Raw genomic sequence first — 18603 nt, 5'->3', positions numbered from 1 at the left:
GCAGGCTGTGTGACTTTGGTCCGGTCACAGCCCCTCTGGGAGACCTATTTCCTCGTTTGTGAAGCTGCATCTGTAAACCGCCAGGCCCCTGGTGAACCTCACTGAGTGCCGGCTGCTTTTATTTGTTACCATGATTCCTCCCAGGCTGTTGGGGCTCTGGCGTTTCTGGGGTCGTGGGAACATACCTCCCCTGTCCATCCATCCTGTGAATCGGAAGTCTTCATCTTGCCCAGCCAAGCCTTCCTTGGAAACTGCTGGCCCCAAACTCTCCCTTTCCCACCTCCCCACCCCCACTGAAGTCTCACGGTCAGCCTGGCCCATGTGCCATTTGGCTCACCTGCGAGGCTGGGGGAGTCTCTTCCCTCACTGCCCTGCTCTGCCCCCTTCCACCTGGTCTCCAGCATCCTCGTGGAATTAGCTCACCTGTCGCTGCCCCCGAGAAGTGACTCTGACAGGCCAGGGCTTCGAGCCTATGGCTTTTCTCCCCAGCATCTCTCCTCCCTGTCCCGTCCCCACTGCAGGCTGGCAGTTCCCTTGAGGGCAGGCGCTGTGGCCAACGCCCCCGCTTGGCCACCTGGCACAGGATAGGTGCTGGTTACTGTGTGTGAAGGGAGGAACGCATCAGTGAATGACTGGGGCACCTCCCTGCCTGCTGGAGCGTGGAGGCAGCAGGCACTGGGCCGGCCGGCCGTCATCCAGAGTGCCAGGCCTGGGGCAGTTTCTGGCTGACTCTCCAGTGTCCTGCCCTCCCTTTGCACACCGTCACCGGCTTCTCCCCTTCCCACTTGCTCATCCCAAGTGGGTTCTTGGCCTCTTCTGTGTCCTGTGCCCTGGGTGACCTCAGCGACTGACCACTCCCCGGTTAGTGTCTCCGCTCAGACCCCTTCAGTGAACTCACGTGTGTGCCTGGCTGCCTCTTGACACTCGAATGCAATGTGTCCACAGGCTCTGACCTTCCCTGCCAGCCTGGTTCTCAAAGCTGTCCCCATCCCCAGGCCTGGCACCCCTGCCTGTCTGGCTGCTCAGCCAGAAAGCTCTGCACACCTCTCAGCTCCTCTTTCTTGCTCACCTCCGTCTCATCCATCAGTGGATCCAGTTGGTTCTACCTTCACTGCATTTCCAGAAACGGCTGGCTTCTCCTCACCTCCGTGGGTGGTGGTCTGAACCCCAGCATCCATCTTCTGTCCTAACAGCCTCCACACTCCCCCCCCCCCCCGCCCCCCGGAGCATTCCCACCCAGCCAGGGGACCCTGTTACAAATGAGCGAGGCCATTTCAGTCCTCTGCCGGAACCCTCCGTGGCTCCCACTTTGCTCTGCCATTTCCGAACACTCTCTTCTTTTCTTTCCCCTGCAGCCACACCCCCTCCTGGCCGGTCCTTCAATCTGCCTGGCAGGCTCCCTCCTCGGGGCCCTGGCGTCCATTGTCCTCTCTGCCAGGAATGTCTGCTTGGCTCATTCTGTCACCCCTTCAGACGCTTGCTCCAAGGCCCTCTTGTCGGACAATCCCTCCTTGACCTCCCTGCTGCCCCTACGCACTCCTTATTTCCTTGGCCCTGCTCTGTCTTTTCCACAGCACTTGTGACCACCCCCCTCCCTACTTTGTGTATTTATCTGTTGGGCCTCCGCCAGGGCTGTGTCTGTCTTAGTCACTGATGGATGTGATCTGGTGCCAGGAACAATGCTTGTTGGCACAGCAGATGCTTGATAAATCTTTGTTGAATGAACAGATGCACAGACAGGTGGACACCAACCACGTGTGAGTCTCTGGGTGGTGAGCACCTTGAGGCCTCGAGGGCAGGGCTGGCCGAGCCAGGGCAAGGTCCTGCCGCCACCCCATGGCCCCTGACGGCCCCTCCCCCCGCAGACATCAACGAGTGTGTGGCAGACCTGCACACGTGCAGCCGGGGAGAGCACTGCGTGAACACCGTGGGCTCCTTCCACTGCTACAAGGCTCTCACCTGTGAGCCCGGCTACGCCTTCCAGGACGGCGAGTGCGCAGGTGAGGAGGGCAGGCTGGACACCCCACCCCTGCCGTGCCCTGCCCCTGGCCCCACCCTCACCCTGCCCAGAGCCTTCTCCCTCTGGCAGGCCCCAAGCACTTGGGTTTCTTGCCTGTGGGAAGCCCCCACGGATGACCAGTGTTTGGGGCAGGGTGGGGGCATCTGAGGCTGGTAGTGGGGAGCCAGAGTGTGCTTCTGGGCTTGTGACCTTTGCTGGTGTCTTGGTGTGGAGTTGTTCCCCTGTTTGTACGTTGGGGTAGAGCTCCACAGAAGGCTCACTTGTGTGCCTTCCACTGGAAAATTCTAGTCTCCTAAGAAGAGGGAGAATTTTCCTTGAACCATTTGAACAGATACATCCTGAGCTGCTGGGGCACGGTGTCCTTCTCTGTCACCCCCTGATGAGGGAGACAGAGGCTGCACAAGCAAATGGGGGGGCAGGAGTGTCTGTGGGCTGGGTGCTCCCTTCGGTGGGGTTCCAGAGAGGCCTCCCACGGAGGTGATGTCCGAGGAACCCAGACGTGGAGTCATGGGGCTCCAGGCAGAGGGAACAGCGAGTGTGAGGCCTTTGGGGACAGGGGAGATCTTGGCATGGTCAAAGAACGGAAAGTCTCGGGGTTACAGGCAGGCTGGGAGTGTGGAAGGCTGGGGGTGGGGTTGGCAGGCCCCATTAGGGAGGGGGTTGAGAGCCTGTTTCACAGGTGATGGGAAGCATGGTTTTTTTTCTAACTAAAAATGTCCAGGAGGATGTCACCAAAGAGGTAAGACCTACAGAGGTGCGTAATTGTTGCAAACCCTGGAAACTGTGGACGAGGAGTGGCCCAGAGTCGGGCGTGAGCTCGGCGGGGGGGGGGGGGGGTGGGGGGTGGGGGAGGGGGGGCTTAGCAAGCTCCGTGTCCGGCCCTGAGCTGGGGGTGGGGGCAGCTGGGAGGGGGGATGAGAGATGAGCCCTGTCCCCTCGGCACACATGTGTGCACACGTGGATCCAGGGCCAGCACCCCCAACCTGAGAACGCCGACGCCTGGCAAGGGGCACCGCCCCCCTGGACGTGTCCCACGCCCGCTGCCGCTCTGTCGCCTCGGGGTGCTGGCCACCTCCTTCTTAGCCACTCTGGTCTGTGGAGGGGCTGCCTCCGCAGGCATGTGGTGGTCCCTGAAAGGCGGCCGTGCCTGGTTCACATCCGGGTGCCTGGAACCCCATGCAGGGCCTCCCAGAGACTGGGCTGCTGTGACAAGGTGGCAGAGGCCTTGGAAACCAGACAGGGGGTGGGTGGAGGCGAGGACGGACAGGTGGCAGGAGCACAGACAGACACATATGCAGGCACTGGTCTGGCAGTCAGCGGCAAACCTGAGCGAGGGTCCGCCCCACGGCTGAGCATGTGTGTGGCCCTCCCGCGTCCCGTCTCCGTTTCCTTGTCTGTGAAGGAGGCCTGGTGTGACTGCTGCAGGGAGCGTGAGGGAAAGGGCAGTGCCAGCACTTTGTAAACAGTGGAGTGCCGTGCAGAGGTGAGGAGCCCTCGGTGACCCGCTCGGAGCTGTCCGGGTGTGGCTCAATCGGCCGCACTGCCTCCTGAGAGGCCTGGACGCAGGCCCTTGAGCATGAGCGCTCACGCTCCTTTCTGCGGCCCCGGGAAGTGTGCAGCAGGGCCCAGCCCAGTGCTGCCGAGCGCTCCAACCGTGTGTGTGCCTCCGTCCCCCCTGTCGAGGATGGGGTTTGTCACAGCACCTGCTTCCTAGGCTTGTCGCGAGCGTCGCGTAAATAAATCCATCTCGGAGTACTTGGGACAGTGCCTGGTACTGCAGAGGAGCTCGGTCAGTGTGGCGATGTCGTCGTCAAGGTCATGGTGGGGAGTACGGGCAGGGGCCTGCCAGCCCCCCCCGCCCCCGCCCCGCCGAGCCCTGACACCCCGCCTCTGCGTGGCAGATGTGGACGAGTGTGAGCTGGGCAAACACAATTGCCAGGCGGGCTTCACGTGCCAGAACACCAAGGGCTCCTTCTACTGCCAGGCACGGCCGCGCTGCATGGATGGCTTCCTTCAGGACCCCGAGGGCAACTGCGTGGGTGAGCAGGGCCCAGGGGCGGGGCGGGGGGAGGGCGGTCTCTGGGAGGGGGTGTTGGGGCCTCCCTGCTGGCTGCTGGTCCCCTCTCCCAGCCTCAGCGTTCCTAGTCCCTACCCGTGAATAGACATGTCCGTGCCCCAGGAGGCACTTGGGAATCGGAACGCTTACTATCCCGAGCTGTCTGACCTTGGCTAAGCTCCTTCTCTTGTGGCCTCTGCTTACCCATCTGTGGGCATGAGTGCGTCTCAGATTCTTTTAGCCTAGCTAGCCGCAGGGAATATTTTTATGTCTTGACTTGGTAAAGACACATTTACATGCGGCCGGAACACAGACGCCACAAAATGTTAATCTCTCTGCTATATGTGATACTCGCTACAGTTTCTATTTGTAGAGAATGCTAGTGAGGCGGATGAGGCAAAAGGACGGGTTGATTTCGTGCCGCACTCCTGGGTTAAGGCCTGCATATGGTGGCCTGGTTGTCCTTGCATGGGTCTGAGATCTCACACTCTCCGACTCCGTCCGCACAGCTGCTGGCTGGCAGCCTCGTCTCCCCCAGGGCTCCTGAGCACGTCTGGCCCAGAGGCAGGGTGCCAGAGCCCCCGCGGGACTGACGGCGTCTGGTGCGGGCATGGCCAAGGCTGTGCTCAACCCTGTGGGGGTGGGGCGGGGTGAAAGATGCAGACAGAGAGGTGGGAAGGCGGGCAGGTGTGCAAGGCTGGCCACTGGGTGTGGACAGAAACCGGGGGTGTGTGAGAGTGTGGCTCTGTCACACGCCTTTCTGGGGCACCGCCTTTACAGCTCCTCACTGTGTGACCCTAGCAATGTCACGGGGTCACTGCAGGGTCGTGGGCACAAGAAGGCCCCTGCGATCTGCCCTGGGATACGAGGCGTCTGCCCGATGGCCAACAGTTCCTCACTGATTCGTTTGTTGACAACATTTTTGGAGCACTGAAAATGTGCCTGGTTCTAGATGTCAGGGAGTTCTGGCACTCCTTTTAAGTTTATTTTATTTTGAGAGAGAGAGAGAATGAGCAGGAGAGGGGTTGGGGGTGTGGAGAGAGAGAGAAAGAGAATCCCAAGCAAGCTCCACGCTCAGCACGGAGCCCAACGCAGGGTTCGATCCCACAACTGCAAGATCATGAGCTGAAATCAAGAGTCAGACACTTAACTGACTGGGCCGCCCAGGTGCCCCAGGGAGTTCTGGCACTTTAATGAGACATTTTGGAGAAGGAGGGACTGAATAGGCAAACATATTTATAGAAGTGGCAGTTATTCAAAGGTGCTTTGATAAATAATAAAGCAAGTAGAGAAAACAGTCTTAAAAAGGGTGGCGGGCTCATCTACCTAGAATGGTTGGAGGTGGCATTGGGGTAGGGACCTGAGGAAGAGAGGAAGCCAGCCCTGAAAATATCTGAGGGCAGTGTTGGCCAGAGAGTGGGGGGGGGGGGGGGGGGGAGGGGGGGCAGCATGTGCCAAGGCCCTGTGGTGGGCCGGGGCATCATGGGATGATGAGGAAACAGTGAGGCTAGGGCAGAGTGTGAGGGAGAGATGGACAATGAACTTGATGGTTTGGTGGGAAAATGCAGAGCAGGGGCACAACTTACTGTAGGTAGCCTAGGACTCAGCTCGAAGTCATAGGGGGACCTCTGCCTTCAGCTGCTTCACCAGGGCAACTGTGAGAATGTAGGAAGCGCCCAGCGGGCAAGGTTCTTGGAGGAAAAGGCCCTGGGGTCATAGGACACGGGACTGGGACGGTGTGACCCTGCAGCCCTATCCAGGGCTGGTCTGGAGCCCCACACCGGCCACCTCCCGGTGTGACCCTGGACTCAGCTGTGCCAGGCCCCCCGTCACCCGCACCGCTTCTGCAGACATCAACGAATGTACGTCGCTGTCCGAGCCCTGTCGGCCAGGCTTTAGCTGCGTCAACACCGTGGGCTCCTACACGTGCCAGAGGAACCCGCTGCTCTGTGGGCGAGGCTACCACGCCAGCCAGGACGGGACCAAGTGTGTGGGTGAGGCCAACCTCCTCCCTCCCTGCCTCCCATCCGGCCTGGGCCTTCCCGGGCTCCTCTGCCTGTGGGAGGCCCTCGCAGAGGGAGAGCCGAGGCCTCAGGGTGCCCTGCTCGCCTCCCCTGGCAGACGTGAACGAGTGTGAGACCGGTGTGCACCAGTGCGGCGAGGGGCAGGTGTGTCACAACCTCCCCGGCTCCTACCGCTGTGACTGCAAAGTTGGCTTCCAGCGGGATGCCTTCGGCCGGGCCTGCGTCGGTAGGTGGGCGCTGGTGGCCGGGAGCCCCCGCGTGGGGTCCGGCTGCCCCCGCCCGACCCTCAGGCCTCCTCCTCCCTCCTCCCTGCTCTGCCGGCACGCTGGGCGGCCCCGGCTGGACCGCCTGCTGCCATCCTGCCCGGCGGTGCCTCCTTGCTGCTGTCCTCCCTGCTTCTCTCGGTCTTGGTCGCTGCCACCCTCCTTTCTCGCCCCTTGCTGTGTCCGTCTCCATCCCTGTCTCTGCCTACAGCCTCCTTCCGACACCCTTGCTGCCTTTCTCGTCTGCCCCGGTCTTTTTGCCTCTCCCGTTCCCTGTCCTGGTTCCTCCCTGTCCCTCCTGGGTGTCTGTGTCCCTGTCCTCACCCAGCCCCCTCTTCTACCTGGGGGTGGGGGGAGCGGGCTCCGGGCCACCCCTGCCCTCGCCACGGGCCACCCACCCCCTGCCCGCCGCTCGCTTGCAGACGTGAATGAGTGCTGGACCTCACCTGGCCGCCTGTGCCAGCACACGTGTGAGAACACCCTGGGCTCCTACCGCTGTTCCTGTGCCTCCGGTTTCCTGCTGGCTGCCGATGGCAAGCGCTGCGAAGGTACCACTGGCCCCGACCTCCGACCCCGCACAGATGCACAGCCACCATGGAAAGCCATCTTGCCCGGGCCCTGGCCTCATAGCTTCACAGACCCCGTCCCTACCTCATGCCACTTCCCTACTTCTGCAAATGCACCCTGGCCTCAGCTGGTCCGGCTCTTTCCTGCCATGGGCCCTCCTGGAGGGCCCAGGGCCCGGCCATCTCGGACCAGAGGGGTGGGTTTCTGAGGCATCCGTACCCCCGGACGGCAGCTCCTTTCAGACCCGGGTGGCAGCCCAGCCTCTGCCCCTTCGTGGGTTCTGATCCTGGTCGTGACCACACAGCCTGGGGGTCCAGGCAAGGAACAGAAGTGAGTGAAACATGAGGTAGGGTTCCTGGCCACCCGGAGAGCCCAGCGGCCGCCAAATAGCAGCAGCCGCACGGCACCTGTGGACAGTGCCACCCAGCAGCACCAGTCCGGGGCGACCCAATCTTCCTGGTTTTCCAGATGCTAGACATTTAGGTATCTGTGTAAAATCTGCTGGGTTTTTACATGTTACAATGGATTTAAACTTACTTTTTAAATTTATTATTTTTTTAATGTTTATTTTTGAGAGAGAGAGAGAACGAGCAGGGGAGGGGCAGAGAGAGGGGGAGACATAGAATCTGAAGCAGGCTCCAGGCTCTGAGCTGTCAGCACAGAGCCCGATGTGGGACTCAAACCCACAAGCTATGAGATCATGACCTGAGCTGAAGTCAGACACTTAACCGACTCAGCCAGCCAGGCGCCCCGGATTTAAACTTTCAAAAGACACACTGTGAGTTAAGCCAATCATGTGAACGGGCTGGACCCTGCCCACGGGCTGGTATCTGAGGCCAAGTTCTTACATGTGTGGACTGTCAGGCTGTTCCCATGTGTGTTTGCGGCATGGTCGCACCAGGCCTGGCAGGACTGGGACGGAAGGAAGTCCTGAGGTGGCTCAGTGGAGGGGTGAGGGGGTCGGCGAGGGAAGGGGATGTGGGTCTCCATCCATGGTTAACTGGCACCGTCTTCCCCAGCCCTTCCCATTTTAGGGGCTCTTACCTCCCTCCTGGGCAGGAGAGCCTTTTGAGACCCCTGGGCTGGCCCTCCCGTGGGACAGGGCCAGCCCAGGGGCAGGGAAGTGTGACCAGGCTCCACATGACTGACTTCTCCTGCTCCCCTCCCCTGGCTCACTCTGCTCTGACCACGCTGGCTTCCTTGCTGCTGTCCCTTGAGGGCACCAGGCAGACGCTCACCCCAGGGTCTTTGCTCTTACTGTGCCTTCTACCTGGAACACTTCCCCCAGATGCCCACACGCCTGCAGAGCTTCAGCCCTCCCAGACACACTCCCTGTCCCTTTCTCTGCTCTTTCCCCGCAGCATTTGCCCCTCCTGACATACTGGTTATTTTACTCATTTAGTTGACCCCTCCCCCTTCTTTACCAGCACACGTGTGAGCATGAGCTCTGCAAAGTGGAGGTTTTGTCCATCTTGTTCCCGGCTAAGTCCCCAAGTTCAGCACAGACCCGGGATGTTGTAGGAGCTCAGCAGTTCCTGGTTGGATGAGGGAAAGCCGCGTCCCTGCCCTCAAGGAGCTCAGGGTGCAGATGTTCAAGCGGAGCCACGAATTGACCTCTCGTTCGTCGGCTGCCACGTCGTTTGGCCCATACGCCCATACGTGCAGCTCTTACCCTTCCCCCCAGCCCCATGCAGGGGCAGGCCTGGGGATCAGGGCAGGCAGGCGAGGCCCCAGCCCTCGAGGGGTTGGCGCGTAGATGATACTTCCCAGAGCCATCTCTCCCAGGCGCTACAGGCTCTCCATAGGGCGGCATCTAACTCCCCGCCCGGGAGACCTGAGCCCCATCTTTCTGTAGCTGCCTCCTCCAGGCAGCAGGCTGAGACTCTGCCAGCAAGCCCTGGCCCCGCCCCTGCCTCGGCTGCATTCCCCCGGTGGGCTCCTTGCCCTTTCCGGGGTCTCTGGTTCCCCACTGGCCCCTGAGAGGGGCTGGAACGAGTGGCTTCCCAAGCTAAGGCTCCAGGTCAGCTGGGGCCCTGGCCCGCACTGCTGGGCCGGGAGGACTGTGCCTCGACCACAGGCCGGTCTCCCTGCAGACGTGAACGAGTGTGAGACCCGGCGCTGCAGCCAGGAGTGCACCAACACCTATGGCTCCTACCAGTGCTATTGTCGTCAAGGCTACCAGCTGGCCGAGGATGGGCACACCTGCACAGGTACCCCTCCCCTGCCCGGGGGCCCCCTGACCCACTGGCACGCCTTCCCCTGCGGGCCCCCAGAGGCTCCGTGCCGGGCAGGGACACGCGGGACATACACAGGCTTTAGCGTCACATCAGAGCTGGACTCTGAGCCCTGCCATCTGCTCGGCTGCGTGACCCGGGGCGGGAGCTCCCCAGCCCTGACCTCGGGCTTCTCTGCCATAAAGTGGCGGCGACGGTCCTGGCCTCGGCGAGACGGAGGCTGCGCTAACAGACCTTGTCCAGGCCTGTGCCTTGTAACTTCTCGGCCCTGCGCCGATAGCAGCAACAATGGGGCAGCCCCAGGGAGTGAGCACTGGAATGGGAGTCCCGTTTTGCGGTGTGGGTTTTGGCAACTCTTTCCCCTCTCTGTGCCCTGTTGTCCTCATTAGTAAAATGGGCCCCTGGGCTCCGGGGCTGTGGCAGGGCCAGAATGACTGTCAGTGGCTGGGCCCTGCGGGTACAGGGGCTTCACGAGGGGCTGACCCTCTCTCTGACAGACATTGACGAGTGTGCTCAGGGAGCCGGCATCCTCTGTACCTTCCGCTGTATCAACGTGCCAGGGAGCTACCAGTGTGCATGCCCGGAGCACGGCTATGCCATGACGGCCAATGGGAGGTCCTGCAAGGGTAAGCAAGGGGTCCCTGCCCCACCAGTGCCTCGGGCAGGCTCTGAGCAGGCCCAGAAAGCCTTACACAGCTTGCTGTGCGATTGGAGCTACGACACCTAGTGCATAAACGGGGAATGGCCAATGCCGCTGGTGGCCACGTTAACTGAGGTCTGTGCCCGGGATGAGGAAGGAGACAGTCTTCTTCTGTTCGACTCAGCTCGGGCTAGTCTTCCAGGCTTAGGCTGAGCTCTGGGCCCTCTCCTGGGGCAGGGACAGGCATCCTGAGTGGTGGTCCTAAAAGGCGGGTGAGGAACCTAGAGAGAGCCTCAGGGTTGTAGCTCAGGGGTTGTAATGTCCATCCGCAGGCAGCTGCGTCTACTAAGCTTGCATGCAGAAAGACACTGTCCCAGCCGGAGCTATGCAGAGCTGGGTAGGGCCACACGGAACTGGGGAGGGGGGGGGACTTCCCGTCACTGGGGATGTACAGGCTAGGTGGGCAGTCACCTGCTTTTGCAGTTTGCAGCTACTTCTGTGGATGGGGACCAGGTTCTGTGATCTCTGATCTTCCTTCTAAGTTGGGAAGTCACGATTATAAGTTCGGTTCCATTGGGACTTCCTGAAGCCACCAAAGCTAGGCCTGGCAAGCCACCTGGGCAAGGTGGAGGGCACGGGTCACCTCTCTTCTGTCCCTGCTACATCTGTAGCCTCCATCAGGAGGTCAGGTGAGACGGGGGCCCCACTGCACATGTGATAGCCTTTGCTTCCCCTCCAGATTCTCTTGCTGGAAAAGTCTCCGTGCTGTCACAGGCTGGACAGGGACAGAGCATGGGTTGGTGGTTCTGCCTGGTTATGTCCACTTCCTGAATCACCAGTGGTATCCACGTCTATAGCCCGCTGACCTTCAGATCTAAGGGGTGACCCTCTTTGTGCTCCCTGGTCCTGTTGTGTCTCAGGCCAACCACCGAGGTCTCACGGCTCTAGCGGGAGGATGGGAGCACAGCCAGCGGAGAACAGAACCTGCTGGTTAATATGTCACAGTAAATCCTGCCTCTCTTCAGTGGTCAAAAAAAAAAAAAAAAAAAAAAGGACAGAAAAATGTGAAGGAATTGAGACTTGGCAGCGTGTTTTAGAAACGTGCTCCGTGAAGGAAGGGCTGTGACTTGTTCATTGGCATGTAGGGCAGTGCCCGGCACACAGTAGGTGCTTACTGAACGTTCAACCACTCACCTGAATGGAGAGGCAACTACTCCTGATACTTAGATGCATTTTTTCCAGTCTCGTTATGCCAGTATAGATACGTGTGTGTGTGTGTGTGTGTGTGTGTGTACATACACCCCCTGGGCATATGGCCTTGTCCAGCTCTCCCTTTGGCCTGACCTCTCCGAGAGAGGCTCCAGGGTCAAGGGCCCCGCAGATACGAGGGGCCTGGAAGCATTGAGGGGTGGCGACCCCAGGCTCACAGGGAAGTCCTTGGTAGCTTCCTGTGAGCGTGGTGAGGCCAGGCTGCAGTGGTGCTGACCCTTGGCGCTCCTCCTGCTCACTTCTAGGCATCTCCATCAGCACTGGGTGGGCAGACAGCAAGAAGCAGCTCCCTCCTGCTTCCCGCCACACCCGTGCCCAAGCTCGGGTCAGGACTTCCTGCTCCCATTGTGGGCCGCCCAAGCATAGCTGGGGCCAAAGGGGGAAGAGCAGAAGGCCCTCCTTTCATGTGGATTCAGTTAATGAACCATCAGGACGACAACCGCGCCCATCCTGGTCCCACTGACTCCTGCCCTGTTTTCTCCCACTCGCCTTTGCGCCACCCTGGGAAATGGGGATCGTGACCCAGTTTGCATAGGAGGAAAGGGAGGGAGGCTTGGAGAGGTGAATGAATGTCAGCTGATCTGTCGCCACAGGGGGTGGTGGCCCACAGCCTGGAGTCTGGGACAGGTTGGGGGTTTGAGCCCTGAACCCTGAGCACACGTGAGGGTGGGAAGTGACACCGTTCCTGCCTCGTGGGGTTGTGGGGACAAGTGAGTGAGTGCAGCAGGGCCTCACGCATCGGTTGGATGCCAGGCGGCAGACTCGGGATGCAGCTTGGCTGCCGTTGTAACTGCCACTGTGTGGCATCGCAATTGGACCCCTGGCTTCCGGCCCCAGCTGCCTGCTGACTGCTGTGCGACCTTGAGCAAGGCTGTGCCCCTCCTGTGTCTGGGGAGGCCCACGACCCTCACCCCACAGGCCTGGCATGAGGATTGAGTGAGGAGAAACCCCTAAACTGGATCAGTGTGGAGGATTGGAGAAAGAAACCAGAAGCTTCCCAGGGAAGCTCCTGACAGGAACTCTGCTCCCCTCACCCCAGGGGCAGCCCTTGTGGGACCCCCGGGGGCCACGCTGTCTGAGCTGAGCAGCTGGTCTTCACGGACGGGGTCTCTGGAACCCATTTATTTTATCCTACTTGACTTACAGGTTGCCTGTGCAACATGCATGCACACACACACCCATGGGTGCTTCTCTGAGTGTTTGTCAGATACGTATCCATACGTGTGTGCATGTGTGTGTGCGTGTGTGTATTTCAGCATCCTGAAAGGGCCCTCCTCGTATGCCTGTGGCTGTGATTCTGTGTATCTGTGTGGGTATGCGTGAGCATATGGGTGTGCTCAGCCATCTGCCTGTTTGTGTGTGTGCACGCAGGGAGTGTGAGCACGTCTGTGCGGTGTGCAGGGGCATTCGTCACCGTGCATCTTTGAGTCTGTATTTACAAGGGATGGGTCCCTCACTTCCATCTGGCCGTGTGTGTGGAGCACCTGCTGTGTGCCAGGCACCCTGCTGGATGCTGGGGACACCACAGGACCAAGAGGGACACACACCCCTGGCCTTCTGGAGCTCACACTGAGGAGGGGAAGGCTGGACACAGGACATACTAAGTAGTGTGTTTCAGAGCAGGACAGGAAGTAGAAGGAGAATGAAATGGGAGGGGACCACTATAGGGTGGACGGGGAGGGTATCCTGCAGGGGGTGGCCCTGAGCTGAGACCCAAGAGATGAGAAGGAGCCAGCCATGGGAAGATGTGGGGAAAGTTCCAGTAGTGGGAACGGCATATGCAAAGCCCCTGCGGTGGGATAGGGGTCAGGGTGTTGGAGCGGCCCAGACTAGTCCCATAGGGCTGCAGCCTAAGGAGAAGGAGAGAAGCTCTGACGCAGAAGGGCCAGAGGGGCCTGTGGTGTCCATGAAGGGACTAGGTTCTTATTCTGGGAGTATGGGAAGCCCTCAGGAGACACAAATGATTGTTTTTAGAGCAGGGTCCTCGGCCCCTGGGCGGGTACGTGTGGCATGGGGTGGTCTGGGAGCTGTGTGCTTACCGTTGGGACGAGCTGCCCTGAGACCCGGGCCTGCAGCGTGGGCCAGGGTGGTGTGGACTCCTGCCCCCAGCCGGGGGACCCCACTCTTCACCCTCCTCTCCCCCACCCCCCAGACCTGGACGAGTGTGCGCTGGGCACCCACAACTGCTCTGAGGCCGAGACCTGCTATAACATCCGGGGCGGCTTCCGCTGCCTGCGCTTCGAGTGCCCTCCGAACTACGTCCGCGTCTCCGAAACGTGAGTGCACCCCCTCCCCCGGCCCCAGGCCCGGGACCCCTGCACCCGTCTCGTGCTGTCCGGGGGAGAGGCCATGGTGCCTGCCTCCGCCCCTCCTGCTCCTCACAGGCCCCGGCCACTGGGTCTGTGGTCTAACTGACCACACGTGGTACAAGTTAGAAGCACCTTGCTCAGGGTGTGGAGAGCAAAGGGAAGAAAACTCACGGAAAATCTCTGCTCCTGCGTGTGCGCGCGCGCACACACACACACACACACACACACACACACACGAGTTGCTATTGTGTAATGCATTATCCCAACACTCAGCCTCTTTACAGACAAATGGCTGTTAGGGTCAGGAAGCCGGCAGCAGCTTAGCTGGGTGGTTGCAGCTCAAAGTCTCGTGGAGCCGCGTCATCTGAAGGCTTGACTGGGGCTGCAGGACCCTGCTGCTCGCTCACGTGGCTGTGGGCAGCAGCCTCAGCTCCTCCCTGCGTGGGCCTCTCCATGAGGCTGCTTGTGATGTGGCCTCCCTTGGCACGGGTCATCAGGAGAGCAAGTGACAGCCCTTTGTAACCTAATCTAATGTTAGAAGTGACATACCATCCCTTCTGCCGCTGGCCACACAGCTCGCCACTGCGAGAGGTGGGGTACCCTGAGGAGGGACCACGCGAGGCATGACCATCAGGAGGCGGGACACCCGGGACCATCTTACAGACCGGTGACCACACTTCTTGTTGATAACTTCTTGGCATTTTGCCATACTTCCTGTCCCCCCTTTTTTTTTTTTAAATTTTAACGTTTTACTTATATTTGAGAGAGAGAGAGAGTGTGTATGAGCAGGGAAGGGGCAGAGAGTGAGGGAGACATAGATCTGAAGCAGCTTCAGGCTCTGAGCTGTCAGTACAGAGCCTGACATGGGGCTCGAACTCATGAACTGCGAGATCATGACCTGAGCTGAAGTTGGATGCTTAACCGCCTGAGCCACCCAGGCTCCCCTTTCTTGTCCTTTCTTTACTAAACATACGTTCTCATACAGTGCTTTTGTTTTTCCTAAAATTCAGTTGTTTCCCACTTTATTTTACTTTGTAAGGTATTTTCCAGATGTACATTTTTAGAATTGCAAATATGACATCCGCTTTTAAAACTATCTTAACAACAGGGGTGCCTGGGTGGCTCAGTTGGTTGAGTGTCTAACTTCGGCTCAGGTCATGATCTCAGAGTCTGTGGGTTCAAGCCACATGTTGACAGGCTCAGAGTCCACTTCAGATCCTCTCTCCCCGCCCCCCCCCCCCCTGCGCCTTCTCTGTTTGTGCTCGCTCTCTCAAAAATGAATACACATTTAAAAAAAGTAGGTCAACAACAAGTGGGCAAGGCCAAAGTTCTTGCCCCTCCCCCCCGCCTTGCAGCCAAATCTCATGGCTGCTGAGCGTGTCCACCTTCCCTCTTAGCCTGGCACAAGTTTCTCCCTCTTAGCTGTCTCACGTCTGTGCGTGTGGCACGCCATGAGCAGTATGGATGCGTTCATGATTCCTGGCTGCCCTGCTGGCAGTTTGCCGTTTTTCAGCACCACATACACCGTAGCATCCACGTGCATGCGCGCTGGGACATTTAGGAGAGTGTGGCTGGGGCGGCCTGGACAGGTAGCCTCCCTTCTGTGGGTCTTGGTGGCCCCGTCTGCAACGTGGGGATGAGAGCAGCGCCACCTGGGGGCAGGCACGCGTATGAGATGAGGAAAGACAGCGGTGAGTTGCAGCCTCAGTCACTTGTGGCTGGTGACGTGGTGGTTGTCGTGGTGCCTGTCGCGCTTCACCGGTTGGGGACCTCTGCTCAAAGGATCCTGTACAGCTGCTTGCTGGGGCCTGGCGCCTGAGCAGTGTCCGTTTTGGAAGCAGTGAGCTTGTAGACAGTGATTTAGTGGCTCCGAGAGTCAGGAAGGGACAGAGGGGTGCTGTGCTCAGAAATCGAGGCCCCTGGTGGCTTTGGTGGAGGCTCACCCCCCCATTGTCACTGTTTCGTGGCTTGGCCGAGCCTCCAGGCTTCCTCAGGCAGGGGTGAGGTGGAGCCCCACGCGGGCCGTTGGCCCCGGTCTGCGGAGAGGCTTCCCCTGGAAAAGGGCAGGCCGTTCCGAGTGAGGAGAGGAAATGGCTCCAACGGAGAGTCAGTTACAGAAGAAAAGGAATTTGGAAAATGATTAAAACCATCAAAACGCTGTGCCCGGGGAATCTGTGCAAATGGCAAGCGTGCGAGTGCAAACAAGGCGGACGAAGGTGGGTAAGAATGAAGGGAGGGAGGAAGAAGGCGAGTGGGGGACACACGCATGACCGAGGGCTGCTAACACACGGTGCCAGGCTGATCGCGAAGCCCTGCGCGTTTATTAACTCAGCCCAGCCAGCTGGCGAGACCACGGGCTAGTAGCCCGTCTTACAGATGAGGAAACTGAGGCCCAGAGAGGTAAGGTGACTCCGTACGCCGGGGCTGGCCGGCCCTCAAGCCTGCGTCTGAGGCCTATGCGTGTCGCAGACGGTCGGACGTCAGGGGCGGGAAGGCGCGGACGCACACGAGCCCCCGGGCCCGCTGACCGAGCCCCCGTGCATCCCACAGGAAGTGCGAGCGCACCACATGCCGTGACTTCCTGGAGTGCCAGAACTCGCCGGCACGCATCACGTACTACCAGCTCAACTTCCAGACGGGCCTGCTCGTGCCGGCACACATCTTCCGCATCAGCCCGGTGCCCGTCTTCGCGGGCGACACCATCTCCCTGACCATCACCAAGGGCAACGAGGAGGGCTACTTTGGCACGCGCCCGCTCAACGCTTTCACGGGCGTCGTCTACCTGCAGCGCTTGGTGCGTGAGCCCCGGGACTTCGCCCTGGACGTGGAGATGAAGCTCTGGCGTCAGGGCTCCGTCACCACCTTCCTGGCCAAGATGCACATCTTCTTTACCACCTTTGCCCTGTGAGACGCCTGCCCGCCTGTGCCCGCCTGAGCGCCCCGCGGGGGCCACGGAACCCCAGGATCCTCCTGCTGTGTCCCTGCACCAACCCGTGCGCCCCCTGCCGGTGCACACCTTTCCGTGGTTGCTGAACACCGCCTGTGCGGGGCCGGGCGACGGTGGTGTTTTTACTATAACTCTGTAAATTAACTTAATTTTGCTGACTCGATTCCTACTGGATTCCTGGGCCTCTCCCGTGCCCCAACCCGAGGGAGGAAGCTTTGAGGGCAGTTCAGGGTCACTGTAGGTGCTCTGTGGGTGGAGTCAGAGGGCCAAAGGCCGAACAGTGACTGAAGAGGAAACACAGTGGCCACAACGGGGTGTTTGGACTTCGCTGAGTGACCTGTCCCCAAAGTTGATATTCCATTTCATATTCCACTGTGATTTGCTCTTTACTTTAAAAAAAAAAAAAAACCATGTTAAGTGTTTTGTTGAATTGTAGTACGTGCACATTGCAAAAAAATATATTCAAATAGTAACAAAGGGTTATAAAGTGAAAAAAGAAAAACGTTTACTTATTTTGTAAAGTGTTTGCGTTTGACGACCGTATCTGCGTGTCTCAGGGTTCCCCAGCCTGACCCATGCGTCTGTTGATCAGGACCTTCCTTGAGGCCTCACTCAGGGGGTTTGCCCCGCACCAGGAGCTCCCTTGGGGGTGAAGGGATTGCAGTATAAATGCATGCCAGCTTTGGGATCCTTCTTATTTTTCTACTCTTCCTTTTCTTCCTCCTCCTTCCCCAAATGTGGACCTCTGCTGGTTTGTCACTCAGGATATCGTCTAGAGACTCCAGGACTGGTCCTGGTCATGGGGGCCTGAAAGCATCAGGTCAGACAGAGGATGTGGACAGGAACCCCAAGATGAGAATTCCATCTTTTTTCTCCCATGTAGGTTTCTGGGGCCTTGAGGCTGGGGCAGAGGAGGAGGGCTGAGAAGGGAAGAGACAGGCCCAAGGCCACCCGGGCGTCTGGGCCTAGGTCTGAGTCCCCCACATGCATCTTTGCTGCCCCCCTTGGCTCTTTCTCTAAGCCAACGGATTTCAGATGGAGGCAGTGTGTGACTCCAGGGGCCTTGAACGAGATGTGGTGGGTGGCAGGTGGGTGGCAGCCGGCATTGAAACAGCAGAGACAGAATCACAGTGCTCTGTGCCTGGCAGTGGAAGGAAGGCTTGTGCCACGGAACAGCAGTGCACGTGTGTGTGTGTGTGTGTGTGTGTGTGTGTGTGTGTGCGTGTGTGTGTGCGTGCGAACACATGTGCCACACGGCTCCAGCCATGCTGCCACCTGGGAACCCCCACCACATGGCCAGATGTTCTCATTCTTCAAGACAAGCTCCCAGACCACATTTTGATGTAAAATCTTCCAATGTAGGTTGCGGCAATTATTTAAACGTTTTCAACAGTGGCATGAGCCGGCCTCAAAGCTTGTTGCTGTAAGCCTGCCAGGGAGGCCTCATTGTCTCATGGCCTTTCCTCCCCTCCCTGCCCCCCTCACTGGCTCCGTCCTCAAGGGAAACCAGGGCTAGTGGCCGTGTCAGGCATAGTCACTTAGCAGGTGGGGACCAGCAGGTGCCAGGCCCCCACTCAACAGGCAGGTCAGGGACACCAGCAGGGGCTAGGGCAGCATCTGGCTGGTGGCTGCTGGCCCTGTCCTACACGGTTATGTCTTCTTCCCCCAGCTCAAGGGAGACTCCCTGTGCACCCTCGAAGTGACATCACCCCTCTGGGCTGCAGTTGCGTCATCAGTGGACGGGAGTGCCGCACTTTTTCCCTCGTGGGGCTGCTGTGCGACCCGCCCACAGGATCTGACTTGGTGCCTGGCTCCCCCGGAGGGTCTCGGAGAGCAAGATTTCCTTCTGACTTTAGAGGTTTTAAGGTTCAGCGATTCTAGAATTCCACGTCTGTGAGGAGTTTGAGGAGCAAGTGCGAGGAGCAAGCCGTAGTTGGAGGGACTGTCTCTACAAGACTGCTCTCGCTTAGGATGCTGGACACAGACTTGGGGGTTCCCGTGACCACCCTCAGGTTCGTTAATTCACCTGAACAACTCAGGGAAGTGCCAAGTCCAGGATGATAGCCTTGTTACAAAAAAGGGGAACGAGGTAGAATCATCCAAGGGGAATGATGCATAGGGTAGGAGGGGTCCGTATCCCCAGGAGAGGTGCCTCTCCTGGTGTGACGGGTGACAGTTTGCACACAGGGTGTTCCCAACCAGGAAGCCGTTGGTGTCCAGCACTTTTTTGGAGCTTGGTCATACTGACAGCACGGCTGACCTTTGGTGTCCAGT

The 18603-nt window shown here is 59.3% G+C and overlaps 1 protein-coding gene across 2 annotated transcripts in view; it reads left to right on the top strand.

The window, feature by feature from the left end:
• Positions 1-16837, top strand: part of FBLN2 (fibulin 2) — an 89451-nt gene extending 72614 nt beyond the window's left edge. For both annotated transcript variants that reach the window (XM_078442717.2, XM_078442716.2), the window contains 9 exons: positions 1866-2000; positions 3922-4059; positions 5927-6070; positions 6198-6326; positions 6786-6911; positions 9024-9140; positions 9662-9790; positions 13226-13349; positions 15933-16837. In XM_078442717.2, coding sequence (XP_078298843.2) covers positions 1866-2000; positions 3922-4059; positions 5927-6070; positions 6198-6326; positions 6786-6911; positions 9024-9140; positions 9662-9790; positions 13226-13349; positions 15933-16290 — 1400 coding nt within the window. In that variant the 3' untranslated portion in view covers positions 16291-16837. The remainder of the gene's footprint in view (positions 1-1865; positions 2001-3921; positions 4060-5926; positions 6071-6197; positions 6327-6785; positions 6912-9023; positions 9141-9661; positions 9791-13225; positions 13350-15932) is intronic.
• Positions 16838-18603: the final 1766 nt, after the last annotated feature.

This window comes from Panthera onca, chromosome A2 (genome assembly GCF_046562875.1).
Source record: "Panthera onca isolate mPanOnc1 chromosome A2, mPanOnc1 haplotype 2, whole genome shotgun sequence".
Lineage (NCBI taxonomy): Eukaryota > Metazoa > Chordata > Mammalia > Carnivora > Felidae > Panthera > Panthera onca.
This window is presented reverse-complemented; position numbering and strand designations above follow the sequence as displayed.